General features: G+C 45.2%; 1 protein-coding gene across 1 annotated transcript; it reads left to right on the top strand.

Moving 5' to 3' along the window:
- The first annotated feature begins 13,565 nt into the window (after positions 1 to 13,565).
- FGF4 (fibroblast growth factor 4) lies at positions 13,566 to 25,585 on the top strand. Its single transcript, XM_044436942.1, has 3 exons — positions 13,566 to 13,887; positions 17,040 to 17,143; positions 25,409 to 25,585. Exons 1-3 carry the CDS (start codon positions 13,566 to 13,568, stop codon positions 25,583 to 25,585), a joined length of 603 nt encoding a protein of 200 aa, XP_044292877.1.
- The last annotated feature ends 622 nt before the right edge of the window (positions 25,586 to 26,207 follow it).

Below are 26,207 nucleotides of genomic sequence, written 5' to 3'. Positions count from 1 at the left end.
GGGAAGGCAAGGCTTCGGCTCTTCTTTCTGGCATGAGGTAAGTGGTAGGAGGGGGCAGAAGGGGAGACTTGAAAAGAGACTTGAGGCTTAACTCAAAAACGTCTTGCAATGACTTAAGACTCGACTTGGTCTTGAAAGTAAAGAACTGAAACTTGACTTAAGACTTTGAACTTGACTTGAGACTTTGAGGACTTGAACACATCACTGCCAGATATCAAGATCCATGGGCAGATGTCCAGCATCTTCCTTGTTGTTTCCTCCTCTTGGTTGGCTTCTGAATGGACATGGTGCTGGAGATGGACTCAGATGTGGGAAGGCCACAGTATACTGCAAGATTGCGTCTTCCCCTGCCCACCGCTGGAATTCCCCTTTCTCATCGAGAATCAGCTGCTGGAGCTCTTTCCATGGTGGCTGTGAGGGAGTGCGGAGGGACTGGAACCTTCAGGTCATAAGAGGGTCTGGGGCCTTGGAAGGGAGAATTCAAAAAACCTTCTGGTCCCTGGGATGCTCTGTAAGTCACTTTTGAGTCATTCCTGTGATAGACAGGCAAGCTAGGAAGTGGTTTATCCGTGACAGCATGTATATCTTTACTTATTTGCTTCTGATATTTTTGCATTGTTCCTCCACTCAGTGAGAGCATGAGGTGATAAAGATTGAGATACTTATGAAAACCTAAAATATAGTTCAAACTAGGAATCAATGATAAAAGAGTATAGCATTAAGGATAAAAAGCTTGGTGGAAATAATTTCTTTGTCACCTACCATCTAAAGGACCCTAGGAAGGTATTTTAACTTTTCTGGGGAGGGAATTCTACAACTTGGGCTATTGCACAAGGATTCTGCTATGGGTCCCTGCCAGCCAAACCTCTCTAGGAAGTGTGACATTCAGCAGGGTCTCGGATGACATGCTCACATTTTGTTCAGACTGATATGGGAAGAGGCAGTCTTTCTGATATCCTGGCCTCCAGCCATTTAGGGCTTTGTAGTAAGAACCAGCATTTTGGGCTTGGCACAAAATGGAGGCCTGCACAACTGTTTCAAGGTTTATGTTATCTGGTCTATAAAACACACATCAGAAAATAGTGCGGCTGCCAGATTGTTCACTAGCTGAAATTTATACACACTCTTCAGGAATAGCCCCCATGTAATCTAGATGTGAGGTTATTAAGTCAGTGACAGACACACAAAGGAGCAACAAAGACAACGAGACACCACATGAGCACAAGCTAACAACCCTATACTTCTTTGCCTTGCTGCTACTCACTAAACAATTCCGGAGCCAGGAGAGGGCATTAATAACAAGATTCAAAGCAAGAAACAAAACACATCCTGGATATGATATGAAGGATGGAAAGCACATCTAGTTCATGGACAAGCCAAGTCCCTTTGGCTTCCACAGAAGCAAGTTCTACATAACTAACCTTTTAACATTCTTTGAAAATGCAATTAACACATGGAAAGAGGCATTTACTTGGATTCCCAAAAAGACTTTTGACAAAGTTTTTCATCTGAGAGGTCCTCTTACAGACGGCTAATTAGCTAGAAAGAAAGGAGTCTGAATAAATGGTCAATTCTCCCAATGGAAGAATTTAAACAGTGGTGTCACTGGGAGCTGCACAGAGTTATGATCATCACAGAGAGTTTAGAGATGGTGAAATTGCAGGAAAGGGCTAATAAAATTATCAAAGGGTTAAGGCAACTTCCCTATGAGGAATGGTTATGACAGCTGAGATTGCTTAGCTTAGAAAAAAGGCAAATCAAGGGAAACATGATAAAATGTACACAATTATGTAAGTTGTAGAGAAAAGGGACTGGAACACATTTTTCTGCCTCTCTCATAATCCTGTGACCCGGAGCCATTCCATGAAGCTGACTGGTAAGAGATTCGGGAAATGCTTCTTCACACAGAATACAGTTAAAGTACAGAATTCACTTCCTAGAATGTAGAGAGGGCCATTTTAAAATGGAACTGGACAAATTCAGAGAGGAGAAGAAGCTGATGGCTCTATGCTGCCTCTGGAGTCAGAGGCGATATGTCTCTGTACACCAGTTGATGGGAAATATGTGAGGGAGGCTGCTGTCGTGATTGTGTCCAACTTGTGGGTGTCTTGTGGGCAGCTGGTTGGCCACTATGTGGCCAACATAAAAATGTAAAAAAATAATACAAATGTAAATCAATACACAAAACAGAATGCTGGACTAGATGGATCCTTGATCTGATCAGCAAGGCTCTTCTTACCTCCTTACAGCTGGTGTATTTTAACTTGGCTAGCTGCTACTCCCAGTATAAGAGGCAGTATGCCGGAGAACATGCTTGGGAGAGGACTATAGTACTCGTTTTCCTCCTGTGGTTCAGCTGGTTGTCCACTGTGTGAAGAGAAGCTCCACTAGGAAGCAGAGCAATCCAGCACCTCCTTTTCTGATCTCATCATGCAATTTCCCCATGTTCTTTTCCCAGGTTCTACGTACACTTGTTGCGATGTGTCACGAAGCCTGTGACTTCCTTTATGGAATTGATCCATCTCATAGTTCATCCTCCTATCCCTTTGCCTGCAACTTTCCCTAGCATGATTGTGTTATCCAGTGAGTCTTGCTGTCATAGTTCATGATATGCCTGAACTATGACAGCCTGAGTTTTGGCATTTTTGCTTCCATGAAAATAAAATAGAATACATAAAATGGATAAAATGGAATATATAAAATCAAAGTTTAAAAGTTAAACTATTAAAATATAGGGAAAATAAAAAAGGTCTTCACTTGATGCCAAAATAATACAAATTAGGCACCAGGTGCATCCGACTGAGCCAAGGTACACAAAATCTTTCTCATTTTCAGTGTTTTCATTGTGAACTTTAAAGTTGTGTAATTCTTCTGCAGTCATGTTTTTGCTGTCTGCTTTTGCACTCTCTTCTTTCACTTTTATCAGGAGTTGTTTCAATTTTGCTGCTTTCTGCCAGTAATATGGTACCATCTGGATATCTTACATTATTAAAGTATCTTCTGCAACTTTTCACACCTACTTCCTCTGATCCTAATCCAGTCTCTCTTATGATCTGCATACCGATTGAACAGATAGGGAGATAAAATACACCCTTGTCTGATGTCTTTCCCTATAGGAAACCATGCTGTTTCTCTGTTTTCTACTGTGGAAAGTAGCTTCTTGTCCACAGTACTGGTTACGCATCAGGGCAATCAAATGCTGAGGCACACGTGTTTCTTTCAGAACCATCCACAGCATCTCATGATCTACGCAAAGGCTTTGCAATATGGACTGCACGCTTACCTGGGAGTAATTTCCAATTTTCCAGTGGGGTTTAACTTCTGAGTAAACAGGGATAGTGACCCTTGCAAGTGGCAATTTTACTTGGGAGTAAGTCCCAATGAAGTTAGTAGGCATTGTTTCTGGGAAATCATGCTCAGGAATGGGCTGCATTTCAAACCATAAAATTTAACCTAGCATTTGTGCTCCATGACTATGGTGATTTAAAACTTCTTGAAAGTCACTGCACAGTCTCTCAGGCAGAAGAACATTAGAGAGGCATTCTTAACAAAACAGTAAACATCCTTGGTAAGAGTCCCTAGATTTGTGGACAAGCCTTTGAAATCTGCAGAGACAGACTGGTCCTCCACAACGGTTGTTAAAAGATGCCTTTTAAAGAGGTATTTGACAACACAAGTTCTGTTCCACCAGAGCAAAAAACGAGGTAATAGCTGCCGAGATGGTCTCCGCGCATTGCAAAACAAATGTTTTTGGTGGGGCTGAGAGAGAGTCCCATTAAGGCTTTGTGTCTCTCTGAGCACATTTTCATCCCTCTTATTGGTGTCTGTTTGCTCAATGCCCCATTGTGGCTGGCCACTGCTATACTCCACTGCCCCTGCCCGACATATTACAGTGTCTCATCGTCTGAAGTATTATGGTCTTGATCAGGGTAAGGCGTGAACAACAGCAGGCAACAAAGGAGCACAGAGATCAAATAGGGCAGCAGAATGAAAGAGAGAAAGAAAGGAGTTTGTGTGCCCAGATCGCCAGATTGTCAGCATGCGCATGAATGTGGCCGGGCGTCTGCAGGCAGGGCAGCCTCCAGAGGCCTGGCTGGTGAGGGGTCTCCCGGCGACACTCGCTAGCCATTCCAGGCTTGGGCCCCCCAATACCGGTCTGCATTCCAGCCGGTGCTCCTCTCCCGGCCACAACACTGTGACATAGAGAATCAGCCAGACGTGAACGTGAGAAAGCTTTGGCAGACGAGTCTCTTCAACGGATTGCTGCTGCTCGGAGGCTTCTGAAACGCTAATCATCAAAAGAGGCGTGTGCAGCAAGGGGCCTGGAAGGCGCAAGCAGAGGAATGGGCCTGCTTGTTTGTATTGACCTAGTTCCATACAAATATGGGGCGGGGGTGGGGATCTGCCCAACAATATACTTAATGAAAGGTCAGTCCATGTACCCTGATTGTCCCAGGACACATGAGCCTGATCAAAGGGTGATGGGACAATGTTTTCCTTCATGCTCAGCGTTTACAAATTACATCCATTTAGCCTCCATTTAGCAGAGTGAATAAAGTTAATTCAAAAATATGGATGCTGTGGACATGTGTGCGAGTGAGTGAGCGTATGTGTGGTGTGATATACTGTATAGCTGCATGTGATGATGGTAAGAGTGGACTAGGCAGACAGGGTGGTAAAAGGTAGACACAGAGATCCTGGCAGTTCATAGTCACGCCAAATCCATTGAGGATAATTTGCTGAAGAGAAGTGTGTATCTACTCAGTTGCCCCAGAACCCCGTAGAAGCTACTGCTTTCCCATGCACACAAAGTCTTTCCCCTTCGCAGCAGGGTTCCCTCTGTTCCATCTACACAAGCCAACCAGATGGGCTGGTGAATTGTGCTTCAACACTGGTAACGGGGCAACTTTCTCCGCTGCAGGTGGAGACTGCACGCTGCCTTACCAGGGGCAGGGGACATGGTGCATGGGCTGTTTGCCAAGCCTTAGTATCTGCCGTCTCACATGGCTGCTGCAGCTAAGGCCTGCCTCCAACCTTGGTGGTACTGTCACAGGATTAGATGGACTTGGTATAAGATGGGATGATGCCTACCATTTTAGCGTCACACCAAACTTGATCTAGGGCAGCCTTGGTGCCCTCCAGAGTTGGACCCCCAAAAGCCCTCAGCCTGTTATGTCATTCAGGTTGGGGTAAGTGGACAAATAGTCTGGCGGCTTCCCATGTTTTAGAAAATTATGCCTCTTCCAACAACCCTAGTTTGACTGGTGGGACATTAGACAACCTATATTCAGTGTAAGGAAAGCAGAAGGCTCCACAAAGTTAGAAGAATAGCAGGTACAATAGGTTTATAAGGCCCTTCTCTCCCAGAGGTACAGGGCAGTGGCAAGATAGTTTGACACCCCGCACAAGGTACAGTTCCAACATCCTGGCTATCAGTTGGTCATCTTGTCCCAAGATGTCGCTGCCACCTGAGGCAGGTGGCAATGAGAGAGAAGGTCTTCCGCGTGGGGTTACTCAGCCTGTGAATGCTCTTTCCAAGGCTTACTTGGATATCTTTCTAGCACCAGGAAAAATCCTTTTAATTTTCTCAAAACATTCTGTTATTGCTGCCTTTGCAAACAAGTTTTCTATTTGTTTTATATGCTGCTTTTAAATGGTCTTAGGGCACAATCCTATGCAAGTTTATACAGGAAAAATGCCGGGAGTTGTATGATGACTTTCTGTCCAAACTGCATAGGATTGCACTTAAATGTATTTGGGGGCATTAAAAAAATACTACACATCTACCCTGGAAAAAGACATTATTTAGAGATTGAAATAGATTTTTATAAGAAATATTGTAAAACAGCAAAATCACAAATTACTTCTCATGCAGGCTGGGGTATGCTGGGAGTCACAGACGATTTTTCTGCCTAAAGAGGCATGGCATTGTGCCCTGAGTTTGCTGTACTGGATGCAAGTACCTAAACTTGCCACTGCAGCCCCCGTGCTTGTCCTGCCCTGCTTGGGTTGCCTGTGCTTTTAACAACTTTGTGGCAAGCAGCAAGTCAACATGTGAACATGAGCCGTTGAATCTGGTGGCTCCTGAAAGCCTAACCATTGTATTATGGCAAATTGCAGGAACCACAATTGTATTGGAGGATTCTCTGTTCTGCTGTTTTTGCTGCAGCCATTGGGGTCGACTCTTCGGAATTAGGTGGCACTTTGTCACCTTGAAGCTGTGCTTGTGCAGAGTTGCACCAGAGCTGACTGTGGCTCTGGACCACAGCTTGCTGTGAGGACCCAGGCAAAGCTTGCACATGCTTCCTTGGGATCTTTCCAAAGTGGGTGGTTTTACACTGAGAGCAGAAGGGAACTGGTCCACTGCAGAATATAGGCTTTTGGCCAGCCGTTCACTTAGCAGAAGGCTGACAGAACATCCCATGGTGTTGGCACTATGGACAAGAGACCCCTTTGCCTATTCCTACCATTAGAGAGAGAGACAGATAGTGAGAGAGGGGAGTCCCCTTTTAGTTAAGACAAGGAACAGTAAAGGAGCTGCCAAAATGACTACTATTGAGCATGAAACTTGGCATCCATGATCTACCCAATGAAGTCTATTATTGTGTGAATTTTGGAACAGATAAAATTACCACAGGAGCAGCAGTGCTGGAAACTGATATAACTGTACTTTTTCCTCCAAGCTGCAGACTAGTATATTTCTGTTTCTTTCGGATTTAGTGAAAAGTATGCAATATATTTTATTCAGGTTTGTTGAGATGTGCCTTTCCTGGATTTGGTGAAGTTTGGAGCAGTGGCTTAAAAGTTTTTAAGGGGTATTTTTGCCCATAGAAGTCTATGGCAGCAACTGCTGGCAAGCTAATATTAGGCATGCTCAGTGTCATACTGAAGCTAGAATGCTGCCAATTTTCTAGTGTTTTGAGAAGAATTCCCTGTTTCTGTCAGCATCCTGATGGAAGCAGGCAAGGAGGGAGAAAGGAGCACTATCAATTGAGATAACAGAATACAATAAATAGGAAGGTTTGCAGATTTCTTCAGAAGCTTTCACTGCTTGATAGATTGCTGATAAGGTGATGAGGAGGGGAAGCGGAAGTACATGTTGCAATCCTGTGTAAAATTTATTCTGAAATAAGCCTTTTTTAACATATACAAACATATCTATTCTCCTGTACAGATCTACAGATAATGACTTGCATGTGTTTTATTTTTGAGGTTTTGATGGAGGTGGTTGTTGTTTGAATAACAATGTAATCATACATTTCCTTCTTAAAAACTAGGAAAATTCAATTAGCAACACCCCCGCCTGCCCCTCCCCCCCACACCCCTCCCTCGGGTGCCAATTTAAGACTAGAGTAAAGGCTACCTCAAGAAACTGGAAGATGAGGGTGATGGCTTAACAGCCTTGCCCTGTGGTCAGGAAAGGTATTGTGCAATGTCACAAATTGTGCTTGCTCACCGCTAAAACACTTCCTGGATCTTCTGGTCCAACTCCAAATGGGAAGGATGAAGTACCTTGGACCAGCAAAAATGCCTTGGTGTGTGGATATATTTTATGATCTGATTTTTCACCTTTTCCCTCCTTTGCTGCCGCTGTTGCACTGCAGATGATGGTGGCAGTGGTAGTGATGGCTCACCTCATCCTGGCCCTGTATGGCCTTTTGAACCATATGGATATCACTGTTTTGCTAAATGAATGTGCCTGCAAATTGCTGCATGACTATTTGTTGCTTGTAGCCAGGCACCATTGGTGACACTGTACAACAGGTAGTAACTAAAGGGCATGTCTGTCAACTTACTGGTCTTACTTACTGGTCTTAGCTTCCAATTTCCTGACTTTGTGGAGCTTGAGCCAATGTGAGCTAGTCATAGCTCTGGTCTGAAACCAATCAATTTGTTGTTGTCATTGTTGTTTTTAAACCAGTGTGTATGTGAGTGTATAATATACAGACATATGTCGTTGTTGAGTTTTCTTTAACGTGAACATTTTTATGGACAGTTTTGTTGACATATAATGGGGAGCCACAATTTAATCACCCTCTTATTTTGCACCAAACAACTATCAGTACTAGAAGTAAACAAATATGTACTCATGAAACCCTGTAGTACGTGACACAGTTCTAAGTTTGCCTTTCCTGCAGCCAGTTGGCATGACCTGACTTCAGCATATTATGAAAATAGTTTCTGGATTTCCTCATGTGTTCAACAGTCCATCCATCCCACCTGGACCATACCATGTTGGGGAAGCCACAATCCAGCTTTCCTGAGCTCTGAGAATGCCAACTCTAATCAGTGCTTGCCAGCATGGCCAATAGTGAGGCATGCTGGGAATTGTAGTCCAAAACATCTGGAGGGAACCAAGTTGGGAGAAGCTGTCCTATTCTGTTAGCGCTAAAGAGGACTTGCCTTGCTGTGCCATGACTCTGCTCTAAATTTTATGAAAGTGGAATCAATGAGGAGAGAGCGAGAGAGAGAGAACTGTGTGTGGAATGTTTTCCCTGTTTCCAGCTCACTGGGATCAGAGCTAACAGTGATTTAGCCTAGATTATATGCACACAGCATTTGTTGTAGAGTACATATGCATAAGGGAAGAGGGAACTCCTGGTTCATCCAGGGCTGGACACCCTCTGTGAGCCCCAACAACTTCAGCTGCAGCTTCTGAAGATACTAGAAAACTCTAAGATTCAGAGGAAGGTAAGCAATATATATGTCCAGGGATCTGAAGAAGCCTGGCATGAAGAAACATAGAAACAGATCAAGTCACGAGGGGTCTCCTGGGCCATCTAGTCTGACCCCTGGGTCCAGCTGGCTTTGCTCATGACATGCCTACCATGTGCATGTCCAGCCCCAGCCTATCCTTGAACACCCTCACTGCTGGGGCTTCAACCACCTCCCGTGGAAGCCCATTCCATACCCTTGGGGTCCTAACTGTCAGGAACGGCTGCGATATTTGGGTTTAATAAAATGGTGAGTCAGGTGATGGTGAGCTACAGGGCAGAGGCATTCTGGTCACTCACCTGAATTCATTGCTGAATTGGAAAAAGCAGAGAGAAGGGAAACAAAAATGATCAGGGGGATGGAGCAACTCCCCTTTGAAGAAAGGCTGTGACAACTGGGACTGTTCAGCTTAAGAAAAGGTGAGTAAGGCAAGACTTGATAGAGATACTTATTATGCACAGAGTAGAGAAAATAGAGAAGGATGCATTTTTCTCCCTCTTCTACAACACTCAAACCTGCTGACCGGGGGAAGGCTTAGGAGAGACAAAAGGAAATACTTCTTCACATCTATCATTAAACTGAGAAATTCCCTGCCATAGGAAGTGGTGATGGCCACCAATATGCAGGGATTGGACAGATTCATGAGGGAGGAGGCTCAGTGGCTACTGGACTTGCTGGCTATGAGCCATCTCCTTTACCAGAGGTGGCAAACCTGCATGCATCGCTTGCTGTGGAGCCTGGGCAGGTGGAGGTCTTGCACCCATCCTGTTTGAGTGATCTTGTGGGCAGCTGTTTTGCTACCAGGTGTACAGAGTGCTGGACTAGATGGACATCGGGCCTCATCCAGCATGGCTTTTCTTATGTGTGAGGTGAAGAAAGAGGGAGAAGTTTTTCATTCTTCTCTCCTAAGGTGAGAACCTGGGAATCATTCAAGGAATGGTGGGAGATTCTCACAGTGCATCATTAAACTACGGCATTTGCTATCACAAGACGTGGTGATCGGAACCGACTTAGATGCCCTTAAAGCCGGATTAGCCACATTTCTGGACGAGAAGGTTATCCGTGGCTGTTAGTCCCTGAGCTAGCCCTGTGTGGCCAGCAGGCTGTGACGACTGGGCAGCCCCTTCCGCGCCAGCGACAGAGGGTGCCGCAACGGACGGGCCCCCGGTCTCGGCTCTGACCCAGCGCAGCTCTCGCGGCCGCGCGATTGGCCCGCGCACCGGCCGGGCTGGGCGGGCGGCGGGCGGCGAGCGAGCAGCGCCGCGTTCGGCGACGGCGGGCGCTGGCAGGTGGCTGCGGCGACCGCCCCGCTCCTCTCGCCTCCGTGCGGGCCAGCGGGGAGCCGCGGCGCCGCGGCACGGACGTGATCCCGCCGCAGGCTCCTGAGTCACTCGGGCACCCAGCCGGCGGCCGGCCTTCCGCTGTCCGTTCCTTCACTGTAAGAAGCATCCGGAGCGGCGTGACGCCGCCGCCGCTTCGTTTCCAAGAAGAGCGCAGGGGGAAACCAGCGCGGCGTGGTTGGGCGGGGACTAGGCCAGCCGCTCGCTTGCAGCCTTGCCTACCTCTCAGGCCTGTCGTGAGAATAAAATGGAGGGGAGCGGGTTATGTAAGCCGCCTTGAGCTCCGTGCAGGGCAAGGAACAGGGCAGGGTATAAATAACAGTAATAAGGAGGTCTGCCCGCCGGCCATTCTTATGCTCCTTGACATTTCCCTTTATTGTTACTAGGAACTTTGGGTCCGTCACTGGCTCTCCACACAACCCACTTCACAGAGTTGTGAAGGTTAATGGAAAGGCAGATTAATTTTTGATTTAAAATTTGCTTTGATTTTTTTCCAGGAAAAAGATGGTATGTAAATATGATACATTCAAAAAATGTAATAAATAAAATGTGTATTATGCGTGAATTGATTAGGTTCATGAGATGCTCAATTAAAGAAAGAAAGGTACCTGGAGGCAAGAATTCCCCATTGCTGTCTGTTTGTTTAAACAACAGCTTTATGCTTTGAGCAAAAGCAGTATATAAGTAAACCAACAAAGTACCCACTCACATACATTAATTGTTGTGTCTAGATTCTTTCCCAGTGAAACACAATAGAGGCTGCAGTCTTAAGACACACTAACAGTACAGTTGTGATTGTGACTAGTCAGGACTAAGCCCCGTTCTGTTCAATGGGATAGTCTCACAGCTAAGCATCTTTAAGAATGTGTAGTCTAGGGGTTGGGAGACCAAGTCCCAGTGGGTGTAGGAGAACTTACCTTCAAGTCAGAATAGCTATTGCAACTGGCCCTCAAACCCTAAATGCCTTTCACCCCATGCTCAGCTCATGGATAGATATGAAAGAAGAACATGCAAGCAAGCATGGATTCTAGTGACCACTTGTCCCCTGTTGTTCCCAGGCAACTTTACTGAGCTTAGAGGAGTATTCCAATCAGTATCCCACTGATTGTGTGACAGCAGGAATAATTTGCAGGGGTTTGGAGGGTTAACATACAGGATATCCACACTTCTTGCAACCATGTAATCTGGACCAGCATTATTAATCTTCCTTCTGCTTGGAATAAGGTCACCTCAGGAGTTCATGACTAATGCCAGAATTTGTAGATTTGGGTTCTTGCTTGTTCATAACTTTTGGGGGTGGGGGATTCCCAGAAAGATTCCCAGAAAGCATGCCTGGACATGTTCAGAGCATGTTTAGACAAGCTCTGTCTAAACATGAATTGGTTTGCACCCTAAATCCATCTTGTTTCAGAGGCCTCAGGGCAGATAGTATCAAATAAATAAGAAATAATTTATATATTTATATGATACAATTACAATATTATAGAGTTACAAATAGGGAATGCAAGTTATGTCCAAGCTCTTCACCCAAAGCTGCAATGTATTGCTTTCCCTATACCAACATGCTGAATTTGACTTCCAGTGCATCCCATTCAGACAGATACCAAAGATGTCATGTTCTATTAAAAAGAAAGAAAGAAAGAAAGAAATTTAGAGTAAAAGCAGGCCAGCTTGCACAATTATTCAATTATTTATTTAATTTCTATACCACTCAACAGCCAAATCTCCCTGGGCAGCTCACAAAGCAAATGCAGTTGTTTTAGTGTTTTTCTTTTCTCTTTTATTTCTGTCACATCATTTCTTGAAGATTCTTTGGATCCAACTTTGGCACACTTTCAAATGGAGATGCACAGGGAAAGAGGAACCTGAGCATCTTACAGAATTTATATAGGAGGTACCAGGTTTCTCCAAATATATACTTCTCTTATTATCCTCTCTGGCAAGGTCTGAGCACACTTTCCTTGGTTAGAAACAAAACCCTGTGGGAAGAAAATACTGCTGAGAAAAATGTGTTTGGAACTGTGCTGCCAGAACAGTGTATATATATTCTATAGATTCTATATATACACATATAGGCAGAAAAATGACTCCAAGGAGCATATATGTAACCAGAGAACAGCTCCTCCATTGGCCTGTCAGCCTGACACTTGAAGAAGTGTCTGTGTAACATAAAACGATCAGATACCAAAAGTATCTTTAAGATACCATTCCAGTATCCGTGTGCTCGCTGGAGAATTTGCCTCCTCACCCTCTAAGTGACTCCACAAGGCATTTTTCTCTTTCTTACAGCCCAATCCTATACATATCTACTCAATAGTAAGCCCCAGTAAGTTTGATGGGACTTACTCCCAGGTAAGTGTGCATAGGATTGCAATCCTACAGTTCCAACCCAAAGAGTGGCTTTTCTCTCTGCCAGTTCTTTTAAAGGTCCAGCAAATATCTTTTTTCCCTTCTTTTTTGCCTCTAGTGAGCGCCCGACCTCTTTTGCTTTAACAACTTACTTGTGTGGGTCTGAGAACGAGAAAAAAAATGAAAGTATTTTTCTTCTGGAGGAATAATGCCTTCGACCTCCCATGCAACAACTGTTTTGGCCTGTAATGAAGGATCTGCTACTTTTTCCTGTTCTTCTCTCTCTCTCATACACTCTCTTGCTCGCTCTCTTTTGCAAGCTTAACACTAAAAGCTTAAATTCCACATATTTCCACAAAGTAAGACATTGTTGGAAGGAGGTGGAGGAGGAAGAAGTGGGGAGAGGATAGAAAAGAGTGGCGTGTTGGGCATTCTTTGATTGTTGCGTCTTGAACGAGCAGCATGGACAGACTTGGAAAACAGAAGGGAAACACAGAAGAAAGTTGCAACTTGCAAAGGGTCTGTATGTTAAGGGGAAACTTTTTTAAAATTAAAAGCTGCTCTGCCTGTCTATCCAGAGATATCCATCTTTTCCCCTTCCTCTTTCCAGCGCGCTTTGCTAAGCCCCAATTGGAAGTGGTGGATCATCAGTTCAGCTCAACTGCCTCGCAGCAGCAGCAGCAGCAGCAGCAGCAGCAGCAGCAGCAGCAGTAGGTGGTGATGTAATAGGTACCAAGGCACATGGATATATAAATGTTGTTGGTTTAGGGGGTGAAGGACTATGGCTGAGCAGCTCGAGAAGAAGGTCCCCACTTGAGAGAAACCCTCTGGAACTGCGATCAAGTTCAGAAGAAGCTTCAGCTGGGTGCCCCCCCGCGCGCCCCAGCCCTCGCTCCCTTACACACACTCACACTCACACACACACCCTCGGACTGCTCATAGGATTTCTCTCCCAGGCAACCCGGAGAGAGGGTCTCCAGTGCCTTGGGGGACTGAGCTGCTTGGGATTCCCCCCGCCCAGGATCATCCCCGTCTTCTTCCCCTCCTCTCCCCCCTTTCCTCCTGTGATCCAAGTCCGAAGTGGGAGCTCGGCGGAGAGGGTATATTTTTAGAGCGATTGCCTCCCTGGGAAAACCACGTGTGCTGCCCATGTTGCTCAGGATGACTGGCCCGTCTTCGGCCTGCTTGCCAGTCTTGCTCCTGGGACTGCTTTCGCCGTGGCTGGCAGGGCGCTGCATGCCCGCCTTCGCCCAGCAGCAGCAGCAGCAGCAGCACAACGAGAGCCTGGAGTGGCGCTGGGGCAGCCTCTTCTCGCGCTCCATGGCCAGGCTGCCCGGGGAAAGGAAGGAGCTCAGCCGGGACGGGGACTATCTGCTGGGCATCAAGAGGCTGCGACGCCTCTACTGCAACGTCGGCATCGGGTTTCACATCCAGGTCTTGCCAGACGGCAAGATCAACGGGATCCACAATGAGAATCGCTACAGTAAGTCGCTGCGCCTCGGCCGCCGTCTCCCACCTGGTCAGTTGCAGGCGCGTCAGCTGAGCTGCCGGAAAGGGCGCTCGTCCCCGCGCCTGCCGGGAGAGCTTCTGACTAGAGGGATAAATAAAAGCCAGCCAGCCAGCCAGCCTGCCTTCCTTTTTTTGGGTGGGGGGGGGCGGACTTCTTGTGTTCCTTTAGATCGGGTTGACTGAAGGGTGTAGGGTGGAGAATAATCTGCCCATTTCATGCGTCTACTTACGCCCCGATCATGAACACGTTTACCTAGAAGTAATCCCGATCGCCAACTTTCCAGTAAAAGTGCCAAGCTGTCCAACTCTCCGCCCCACCCCAAACAAATGTTCCGTTTCAAGACGGCAGGGTCAAAGTCAGAGCTAGCCCTGGCTGCACTAGCCTTGCAGCGCCCTCGAATGCAAGACCCGGCCTCTTGGAGAGCGGATGGCGATCCAAAAGCAGCTCCCATGAGGGAAGCCTTGGTCAAGTTAGTGGGACTAAACTTCGTTTCATACCTCTTAAGTTTTCTTAGGACATACTTATGCGGGACGGGTGGGGTGGGGGGATCATGCAAGTTGCATATAGGTTGCCAGGTGTGATGATTTTGCTTGCATGCTTGTTAGTAGATGCTGGAGAATCCAAGCAGCTAAGACCAGACCTGATGATTTGCATGTCAATTGCACATTTTTTGCCTTGACAAAAGGGTGTTGAGTTTTGTTTGTTACAGTTTGCTCAAATGAGCACCTTAATGGGTGAGGAGTTCCTTAATGTCATGTATGAAAGAATTCTGTTTCTGGACTTAATTCTACCAAAATTTAGCCATGTTTCATTTATATATGACACAAGAGGTGTGATAAAATGCTTTTTTAAGCCACTAGTCCTCACGATTTCAAGGGGGAAATTATTTAAAATGCCTAATCCAAAATGTCACCTATGGGACAATTAGTTTTATATTCTCCCACACAGGCAACTAAATACTTTGCTTGTGGCTGGCATTGGTTACTTTTGTTAAGTGAGCACAGACATCTACATTGTAAGAAGCAGAATTCCAAAATCCTCTGTTAGGAAGTTTGTTGCATCACGTTACCTGGGAAATTCACTCAGAGAAGAATAAACAGATGTGCTCATTCTGTGAATTCAAGGTATGATCCCACAGAAGGAAAAACTTGCACTACCCAATCCTGATCATGATTCCTGAGCAGCTGGGTTCAAATAAGCCTAAATATTTATTCATGTATTTATTTCTAGACCATCCAATTGCTGGAGCATCTCTGGATGGTTCGCAACAATTACAATGCTAAAAATACAACTAAATCTTTAAAACGACTATCTAGCAATAATAAAGTTTAAAACTACAGTACTTCTGTTAACCGAAAGGCACCGGGTGCTTTTTGTAATGTCTTGATGCCTCCAGAATTGCAATGAGCAGCAACTCGGATGCCCCCCCCCCCCTTGCTTTTGCAGCAGGCTTACAAATAGTTAATGAGGGACTCCAGATCCCACAGCGACTCTGCCAAGTAGTTAGGATAGTTAAGCATCTGTTAGTGACTTAACCCCATGGCCCCTTGGCTCTAATTCTAACCACCACCCAACTGAAACAATAGGGCTGGGGAAGAGGGGTTAAAGACAGCACCATGACAAATGTTTCACATGTCCTGAAACATATTGTTACTTATTTTAACCTGGAAGATGTGGGGGGTGACTGTTAAACCTTTTTTTAACAAACAAAACCTGTAACTTTTAAAATGTATCTGGCTGATTTTGTAGGTGCTGAAGATGCACTGAATGCATGACAGGACTTCACAGTGCTTCAAATATCAGTTAGCAGCTTGGCTGGGGCAAAAGATGATAGAAAGCCAATGGTGGGTTGAAGACAGAATAGACCAAAGGCACAATCCAATCCATGTTTAGACAGAAAGAAGTCCTACAATTTCTACCAATTTCCCCAGCCACCATGGAACACTGAACCTTAAGTCGTCCCCCACCTGATGCTCTCCAAGTGGCCAATGGCCATGCTTTCCAGGAATGATGGGAAATGTTGTCCAGCACATCTGGAAGGTGCCAAGCTGGGGTGGGCTGAGGTTGATTGTTACACAGGAACCCCCATCAAAGTCAGCCGTTCTAAATCACTTGCTTTGCAGCTGTCATGTGGTGAGTCCTTCGTGGAGACCAACTAGACCATGCAACTTGAGCAGGTTGCTTGCTTATTTTAAATTTTTTTAGGCTGTGTTTAAGGGAGAAACTTGTTAAGGTTTTTTTTAACAAGACCATACAAAGAGGGTATAAAATCCAGAAAGATAGAAATCACCAATACAAATCAATGGAAGTGAAATGTACTCATACAGACAGCAGCCAAGATGTATGGAAAGGCTAGCAAAAACAGGAGAGTCTTTAAAGCTTTTCAGAAGACCAGCAAAGGGGCCCGGTGTTCCTCAAATCAGTGCTGGTTCCACGAGTGTGGAGCCACCACTGAAAACGCCCCTGCAGTCTGGCACTTCTTGGCCCTGTCTTCTGTCTCAGGTTCTGAACTAGCATGAAATCCAATAGGGCATAGACTATATGTCTGTGGATGATGGTGGGGGATTGGCTAACAGCTCTGCTGAACCACTGTGTGGTAACTGAGTGCCACATAGTGGCAGTACAATGTACATCAGCCTTATACTTACTCATGAGTAGCAAGCTCCAAAGAAATCAAGCTTCTGCTTTGCAGCCCATGCATGCTACAGTAATCCAAAGAAATCTGTGGAAATACTCTGAAGCCAAATACCTTGGCTTGGAAATTGTCTGGAGATTTTTAATATATAAAATAGTATAAAAACTTTAAATAAATTAGTAAATGCATCATGCATTCTTGTTTATATAATCATGTAATGTGCTCACCAGAACAAAATGCAAGAACCTTGCAAGTGAAAATTCCCATTTATCTCAATCTAGTCCTATTGCATATATCAGAAAATTCTGGATTACATCCTATCTATCTTACCATGCTAGATTGGCTGCTATACTGATATAATCATGAGAATATTAATGTCACCAGAACAGCACTATAGCAAGAGCGTCCTTGATCATGTGGTTTAAGAGAATGACAATTGCTCTGCATATATCTCTTAACTGACTCCCAATGCACTGTGCTTCTCTTTCAGGTTTGCTTGAGATTTCTCCAGTGGAAAGAGGAGTAGTGAGCATCTTTGGTGTTAAAAGTGGACTTTTTGTAGCCATGAACAGTAAAGGCAAGCTGTATGGATCTGTGAGTAGCAATTACGAAAGTGTTCACCTCAGTTTTTTTTAATTCCTCCTTTAAAATGTGTGTGTTTAACATGGAAACACTCAATCTATAATTTAGTCAAAATATGTCATGGGAACCAGTGTTATGTTTCTTTTGGTTGAAGAGCAGTGCTAGGAGCTGCTGGGACCATGGCATAGAAGTATTTGAATAAATACATATTATAATCTGATATAGTTTCCTTACTGACTAAGCCCAAATGGCACCTGTGTGGTTCTCTTGAATAAGGGCTGTAGCATTAGAAAAAGGTGCGGGAAAGGAAGGACCTAATCTTCCCTAGAACATGCCCATGCTTACAATGGGAGGTCATTCTGAAGGCTGCAGGGTAGTAGGAAGATGCTCTTAATGGGAAGTATATCTCCAAACATGCAACCTATTTGCCTGGCAAACCAAAGGACAATACTAAGAGCTTCAAGCAGCTAATACAAGGATCTGCATGTGTTTTTGCAAGGTACATTCCCAAACTGACTTCCAGGACACATTCATGTATTCAAAACCATGAAAAGGGTGCAATGCTACACATGTTTGTGCTGGAGCTGAGCACACTGGGTCTTTCCTTTGCAGTGTGTTATGCATAGGATGGCAGTCTCAGATTAATTCAAATGCTCAGAAAGAAAGGAGGCTGTGTTCACCGGGCTGTGACTTTCTCCTTCTTCCAATCAACATTTGCCAGGTCAATCATCCTGCTACACAGACCCCAAAAAATTGCCTGCCCTCAGAGAAGGCATGTTCTAGAAAGTGACTCATACAGAAACACAGGAGGTTGCCCTAAAAGTAGGAGAAGGCCTTTATGAGGACCAACTCAAATGTCACAAGATGCTGAGCAGGACTGATGTTCTCCAGGACTTTTCTTGAGGCCAGAAGTCAAGCAAAACAGGTGGGAAAGGGTGTTCATGCAGGGTATGGTGCAGGAGCTCAAATGCTTGCAGTGAAGGTACAGTACAAGAGTCATTGTGCAGATTTAATCAGGACCTAAATAGTTATTCATCCAACACTCTGCAAGAGGAGGTTTGGCCCTTTCCTCTCCAGTCATGATCCTAAAAGATCCCACCCCCCACCCCCCGCAACCCCAGTTGGTGCAGTTAGTGCTAGGAAACCCACTCCCACTGTAGCTTTATTCTCTCTTTAATAGCAGCACAGGGTGGTGTGATTTGCATTGGGACTGTGGCTGGCAACACAAGGAGCCTTCCCCACTCACAGTGTCAAAAGGTAAATCTCCATCCACCATGCCTAGGAGTTAAATGTTGGAATCCCCTAGTTTTGCTGACAGCCATGCAATTAATGTGGGAGGGGCTGCAGCTGCAGGGACTGGTGGAGCAACTCCTTGGCACAAGAAGGTTTCAGGTTCATTAGCACTTCCAGGTAGGGCAAGGAAAAGATGCTGCCTGAAAACCTAAAGAGCTGCTGCCAGTCAGTGTTGACAGTACTGGGCTAGATGGACCAAAGTTCCGACTCAGAATAAGGTAGCTTCCTATGTTCCCAAAATGCAGTTAAACCTTAAGATTAAATCTCTGCTAAGTATAAAAGAATTCCAGTTGCATACAGAGGTCCTACGACACTGAAACAATACTTTTGGTTGTTTTGTGCACTCTTAAAAAATATAAATTGAACACTTATCCAGGTCTGTCTCTAGCACAGAGTCCCATGCCATCTCTGTAATCTCCCCATATGAGTTAGAAAACATTCTTCAACTCAAGGAATCACTTATTTTTTTTAAAAAAAATATTTATTTAATGTCTATACCGCCCAATAACCAAGGCTCTCTGGGTGGTTTACAACAGTGCAAATTACATTAAAAACACTATCTACACACAATAAATACACCATGTTAAGCATCCTTTTTAAAAACTTACCAAAACTGTATTAAATGCATTTTTATATTCCATGCTCTAGAGAAGGAAGAAGCAGAGGCCCACAGTATGAGGGAAGGAGAATTTTAGAAATTCTCTTTTCCCTCTGCCAATCCTGATAATGATCCCTTCTCCTGCAAAGCCAGTATTTCTCCCACTCACTTGTGGAAGCGCATATTCCGGCAAGCTGGGTAACAACAACTTTACCTGAAAATCTCAAGATAAGATTTTCAGATACAGAATGCTATCAATACACCTGCGGGATGCTACTGAGATAGCAAAAGAGATAGGAGCGGGCATAAGGGCCAGTGCAGTGTGGTGGCTAGAGGGTTGGACTGGGGACCTGAAAGATCCAGGTTCTAGTCCTCACGCAGTCATGAAGCTCACTGGGTGACTTTCAACCAGTGACTCACTCTTAGCTTAACCTGCCTCACGGAGTTGTTATTGTTGTGGGAATAAAAAGGGAGCTATGCAAGCCACATCGGGTTCTTCAGAAGAGGGAAGAAGATGGGGTAGAAATGCAATGGAAGGTGGAGTATAAATGCAATGTAATCAAGATCAATTATCAAAGCATGCCCTGCCTCATTCTCCCTCATCCAACTAGGCCTAAGCATGCTTCCAATTTTGATTCAGAAGGAAGTTTGGAAATGCGGAAAGCTGGCAAACCGTCACTCCACATGGTGAGTGGCCAGGGCCTGCCCTACCATTAGGTAGCCTGAGGCAGCGCATTCAGGAAGGGGAGGGGTGGCCAGTGTTGCAGCTGGATGGGAATCACTCCGCCTGCCCCACACTCCCTACGCCGTGCTGCCATTGCCGTCATGCTGCCAGCCCTGAAGTAAGACTCGTCTGCCGGTGGGTCTACAGAATGAAGGAAAGGCAGCAAAACATTTAATTCCAGCCCTGTTGTTGGCTGTTGTTTTATTTAGTGACAAAGCAAGCCAGTGGCTTAAAACAAATAATCCAGTAGCCTGTGCTTCAGATATGCACACATTCATGTGATCTCTTGTAGAAGGAATGAGTTGTTTCGGGGTGGGGGAGGCACTTTTTTTTACACGCTGAATCTTGAGAACAAACCATCAGAGGCATTTCATTTCTTGAAGCCCACTTGGTTACTAAAAATAATTCAAGTCTTGTTTATGGTCATTTCCAGCTGTCCTTCTGTTGTGGCCTCGCTGTTTGTATAAACTGAGGTGGGCTGGGCCCTCTTCCCTGTGTTTCTGCAGAGCGATCGCTTTCACACTGACGGGCCCAAAAGCAAGCGAGATAAATCTAAGGGTGTAAAGGGCACAGGGGCAGGCAGGTAATTTTAGACTGGGGACTTAATGGTCTCATTCCCCACCCACCCCCTCTTTAGATTGAAATGTGTGTCACTGCTGCACTTCCAACATGGTAAGTTAACCCTGCTGTGTTTGGGAGCCTTCCTGCTCATCCTTCTGAATGCGTCCTGGGCATCTGCTCCAAGTCCTGCCCTAATCATGAGCCTGACACTTTCATTGCAAAAGTCACCTTCTTGGGCCTTGGTCAGCTTCTAATTTTTAGATTACACTGGGGTCTGACTCTTTGTTATTTCTGTGCCTGTAGTGATTTGCATCAGATGCCTTTCTCTTTTTGCACTTTCTGCATTTGTGTTTGTGTAGTCAATCCAATCCCACTTCCTTTACTCTATATATCAGAAAGAAAACATGAGGAGGGGTCCTGCTATATAAGCCAAAGGTCCATCTAGTCCAGCTTTTGGTTTCAGTGGCCAAGCAGACCACAAGGAGACCTTGTTTTGGCTCCTCAGTTGCATTCTCCCCTGGAAATCCCATATAGCTCTGTGCATTTGTCTAATTTCTTTCAAAGGCATGGAAACCCAGGGCCAACGTCAGCTCATCGCATGGTTCCCTGCATTGGCTTGTGAGAGACGTTCCATCACATATATGGATCCCCTGGAGGAAGAACTTTTCTAGGTTACAGCCTGAACACATGGCCTCTTCTCTGGGTCAGTGGGCACATTTGAAACATTGGGTGTTACGGGTGCCATCATAAGATGTCTGTCACAGTGGGCATGGCCAGTAACAAAACACTCATTTCCCAGAAGGCAAACTGGGGCAAGTAAAAGACTAGTAGATTGTCCAAGAACCAGAGTACAAGGCAGAGAGGGTGCCTGAGCGCCAAATACGCTCTGAGTTTGCACTGTAAAGGAATGAACAACATGAAATAATCCAAAGTCAAAAGTTTCCAGTGGTGCTAGACTCTGATGCCTCACCTTTTCTTGCCATGTTTCTCACAGGCCAATGTAGGCCTTTGTTGCAATATTTCTTTTGTCAGGCAAGTCCTAGCCAGGTGTTCCACATGGAATAGACTAAGCCCATGAGGCAGGTGTGCATGCTAGCCCCGCCCCATTTCTCAGGTGCATCTCACCTTCTCCTCATGGAGGGCCTCCTGTGGAGCAGGTGCTCTATTGCCTGTCCTACCTGCTCTCCATACTATTCAGAATGCTGATCTGCCACCATGCTAACGGTTTCCAGAGTTTTCTGCCATGGATAGATGAGGCTCCCATTGCAGGAAGTCGCCTTCCAGAAGTTTGCAGTGACAAAGGCCGTGCTAGCAGGTGGCAGAACTAGCATGCTCCCCCTCCTTATGCATTTTGCCTTTCAGATGTAGAATGCCCAGATAGGGATTCAGTTTCCTAAAAGATACTGGTGGCTTGCCTAATTAAGGGGTTGCAGAGAAAGGTGCACTGTGAACCTACTGTGAGAGTCTGGATGAGTCGTCTGTCAGGCATTAAGGAGCAGGCATCTGTTGAGGTAGCATGAAATAAAACAGCATACCAACTCCCGGGCAGGATTTCAAGCCCTGTCGGTAGCTCTGCTTACCACCCGTTTTGTAATTTCTGTCCTTGGGGTAATATGGGGAGCCTGTGACTAAGCAAGGGTTTCTGCAGTTCTCAATTTGGATGCCATCCGAGGGATCTGAGCTTCTGTGGCAAAGATGTAATACTGCTGTTGTTTTCCCAGCATTGAGTATGCTGTATTTTTACCTGGGAAACTCCATCGTGTTCTCATCCCCATCCAAGATATTGCATCTGTGCTATTAAAAGTGCTGTGCAAAATATGGCTGCATGGCCATACAGACTCTTGTTAGATATTGTCTGTGCTTTGGATGATGAGCAGCAAAACTCTTTCTCAAGGCCATTTTGCAAGTTGTAAAAGTTTTATTTTTTTAACTCCCACCCCAGCATTCCAGGCAGCAGTTAAATTTAGGAAAAATATGAGGAAACTAAAAATTTCCATCGCTTTCACCACAGTGGCACTTTGCACATCCTTTGCTTTGGTGAATTTCAGTTTGGCCTTTTAAGGCTGAGAACTCTTCTTTGCCAGTGCTGGCCTGCACATCTCCCCCAGCGCTGCAGCTGCTGCTTCTACATTTACAGTGGTGTGAACTCATTTGAAAATTGAATTGCTGCACAGAAAAGAGCAGGGCTAAGGAGAGGCATCTGGGAAGGGAAGGGAAGGATGTTTGGGGGAGGATGTGGGAACAGAGGGAGGGAGAAAGAAAGGGGAAATAAAAAGAAAAGGGACTCCGGTCCTGCCTAATTTTGGCTCCATCCCTGCTCACCACTGGCATTCAATGCCCAAGAGATTTCCTGGTGTATATGCAGTGCTCAGGGCAGCAGTGGGTTGGAGTGGAGGAAAGGTTCCCTGACCCTCTTTTATAGGAACTGAACATTTCTATATTCCCTAAAGAAAGATGAATCTTCACCCTCCCCTTTGGGTACTATATTTCCATTGTTACTTAGGAGACCCTCATGCAAATGCTAAAATATGGCAGAGATGTGCATACTCCGATCATAGGGGTGAACCTTCAAATCTCTCTTGGAGTCAAGGATCTGTCTTCTGTCCCTTTCATATCATCCTTGACATAAGGCAAAGAGGTCCCCTCCCCCTTCATTGCTCAGGCAGCTGCCTGAGGATTTTCCATGCTTGGAAATATTGTAGGGGCTTTACTGATGTAAGTGTAAGAGGAGATTTTCTCCTTTGGATGAGTGCATGCATCCACACTCTTCAAACAGTAAATTCATGGAGGTTAGTGTTAGAATTGGTATTTAAAAATAAATAAATCTGGCTACATGAAATATAGAAACAGAGTGAGTCAGGAGTCTCGCAGGCCATCTAGTCTGACCCCTGGCTTCAGCTGGCTCCACTCATGACATGTCTACCATGTGCATGTCCAGCCTATCCTTGAACACACTCACTGATGGGGCTTCAACCACCTTCCATGGAAGCCCATTCCATACCCTCGGGGTCCTAACTGTCAGGAAGTATTTCCCAGCATCCAAACTGAACCTTGGTTCCCTGAGCTTTCCTCCATTGGAACGTGCCATATGTACAATATATAATATACAGACTGCTGAGATGTAGCTCGGGATCTGCCTTTTCAAACCTTTAGAGTGTGGATTCCATGGAGGGAGTCTCTGGGTTTAGGCCCCCATCAGCTGACACCTGGCAGAGCTATCCAGAATGTGGATCGCAGCTGGAAGAGAGCAGAGGGCTTGTAGCCGATGCAGTGCAGGATGCGCTGCTGGATGGAGACATGGTGAAATGTGCTGGCACAGCCTTCCCCCATGTGGGGACCCACAGTTGCTTTGGTTCTGTTCTTCCCAGCATCAGGGGGGATGGAGATAGATGCTTCATAGTCCAACACACCTGGAGAGCACCAGGTAAAGGAAGGCTATGCTAGAAGCAGCTAAGTAGTATCAGTCCAGAGAGCTCACCTGAATCCTGAACTTCAAGCAGATTCAATGTGGAGCTTGTACTAAAGGAACCAAGCATGAATGCACCCTCTTAAATGTCCATACGAAGGACACCTGTAGTAGGGATGCATGAGGAATCTGACTGCTGGAAATTCCACTGTGAACTCACCTGATCTGCACCTCCTGAATTCATGTGTGAATTAAAACACAATTTCCCTTTGGATTTCACACTAACCCAAATGTTGTGATACAGTTCTTGGCTCTTGAAAAATATGTAAAACTATCCATATTTCAGGATGAGATAAGTTCATGAAATTGATTTATAAATGCATATTCTGCAAAAAAAGGGTCTTAAATGTGTATATAATTATGTATTTTCACAAACTTCCATATATACTTTTAAATGCACATTAATTCAAAAATGGGACAGAATGGATGTATGAAAGGACACTCTTGAAATTGGCATCGCCTGGAAATAGATTGATTCATTTAAACTTAGCCTGAGGGTAACCCAGGCTATGCTTGCAGTGGATACTGGGCATTGTAATCCAATACATTTGAAAGGGAGCTACATACATGGGGAAAGGCTGCCATACACTGGGAAGCAAGAAAAAGGCAAATAAGTTACATGTCCAGTCAGAAGATGGTTGAGCAATTTGGATTCTGCAGAACCCTCCCAGCTCACATGCTGTGCCTCTTCCACCATTCATACAGGATGCTGCCTCGAACTGAGCCATTCCCCTGGTTAAGCCAGCTCAGTATTGTCCCTACAATGACAGGCTCCTCAGCGTTTCCGACAGGATCCCTCCTTAGTCCTCTCTGGAGAAGCTGAAGATTGTCCCTGGGAGCTTCTTCATGTAAAGTACTGAGCTGAAGCCCTGCCGTCTACGGCAACCCACCAACAATGAACCTCAACACCCTGGCTGCACCTTTGTGTGTGTGGAATGCAGTGTCCACATTCCATGCTGTTTGAATGTCCGCTCCTCAGCCGTGCAGATGAACAGGGGCTTGGAGCAGGCTGTGCACGGACGGCTTCAATGGGCACAGTCACCAAAGCAGGCTGGGAATCAGTGAATGTAGCATGGCAAAAGCCCCCCTCCACACTCCTCCTGGAAGTGCACCTAGCTTGCCTCAAAGCCTGTGGCACAGCTGTGTAGAGCCTCTTTGAGCCCAAGAGCCAAATCCTACTTTGGAAAGCTCTTCAGAGTCATAATTCAGTGCTGGGAATGGCTAAAGGCAAAATAAGTGGGGCCAAAACTAAAATACCAGAATATTTCAGCTTAAAGTTTTTACTGTGGATAACTTAGCCTCATTTGAAACGTTTAGAATGGAAAACAAGCTGCACAAAAGCCAGGAGACCACCCAATAATCAGGCGTTGAGGGAAGGGGGACATGGCCTTTTGAGAACCCTCAGTGGGCTCAATTTGTCCACAAGATCGGAGAGTTTCCATTTTGTGTCGTATCTTTGGTTCAAAAGGGGTTGTTTAAAGCCTCTGTTGTACAATCAACTTGGAAGAAGAAGACATTGCCTGCTAAGATGCATTATCCTTGCGCCTGTTCGCAAAAGCATTTTCTACTCCTAACTGCTATCACATGCACCCTCTTTCTCCTCCTTATCCCCCCTACCTGGATTTCTCATTTCAGAGCCATTTCAACGATGAGTGCAAATTCAAAGAGATCCTGCTGCCAAACAACTACAATGCTTATGAGTCCCAGGTCTACCCAGGGATGTACATTGCCCTGAGCAAAAATGGAAGAACAAAGAAAGGCAACAAAGTCTCACCTACCATGACGGTTACACATTTTCTTCCTAGGATTTGAGAGCTGTCCATTCAGAGCTACCTCAGGGAAGTGGGGAGGGGGGAGAAATGGTGAGGCCCAAGTTGAAGAATGGCAGGGGAGGGTGGGAATTTATGGTGCACTTTTCTTGAAAAGTTTTATGCAAGAGTAGATGTAAGATATTTAAATTATTTAAGTCTGTATATATTGCCAGAACGTTATTTATAGTTCCGATTTTTTTTAATTCCTAAAAAAGAAAAAAAAACACATCCAGCATAAAACAAAACCTCTGACTTAAGCTATTCATTGCACAATGCAACAGTAGAGGACTCTATTTTGCATTGTGGTTTATTTAACTCTTTGGGGTAAGTTATCACAGGTGTGCTGCTATTATGTGTTTGTTTTGTTTTTTAAACATGAAATCCAATTCCTATATTTACAATGTTTTGCACTGTTCTGTGTGTTGTACAGTGTTTGTGAGTGGACATAAATTTGTAGCCCTTTTTCCTGCTTCCTTAAAAGAAAGAAAGAAAGAAAGAAAGGAACCAATGATCACTGCCAGAGAAGGTCTTAGTCTTTGAAAACCTTCCTCAGTTCTGATGCCAGCTTGTAGCTGCATACAATGTCCGACCTCCTTTTGTGCAGGGTTGCTATTTCATTGAAA

Source organism: Varanus komodoensis, unplaced genomic scaffold (genome assembly GCF_004798865.1).
Source record: "Varanus komodoensis strain SLA01 unplaced genomic scaffold, ASM479886v1 scaffold3, whole genome shotgun sequence".
Taxonomy (NCBI): domain Eukaryota; kingdom Metazoa; phylum Chordata; class Lepidosauria; order Squamata; family Varanidae; genus Varanus; species Varanus komodoensis.
The sequence above is the reverse complement of the archived record's forward strand: the minus strand, read 5'-3'. Positions and strand labels throughout refer to the sequence as shown.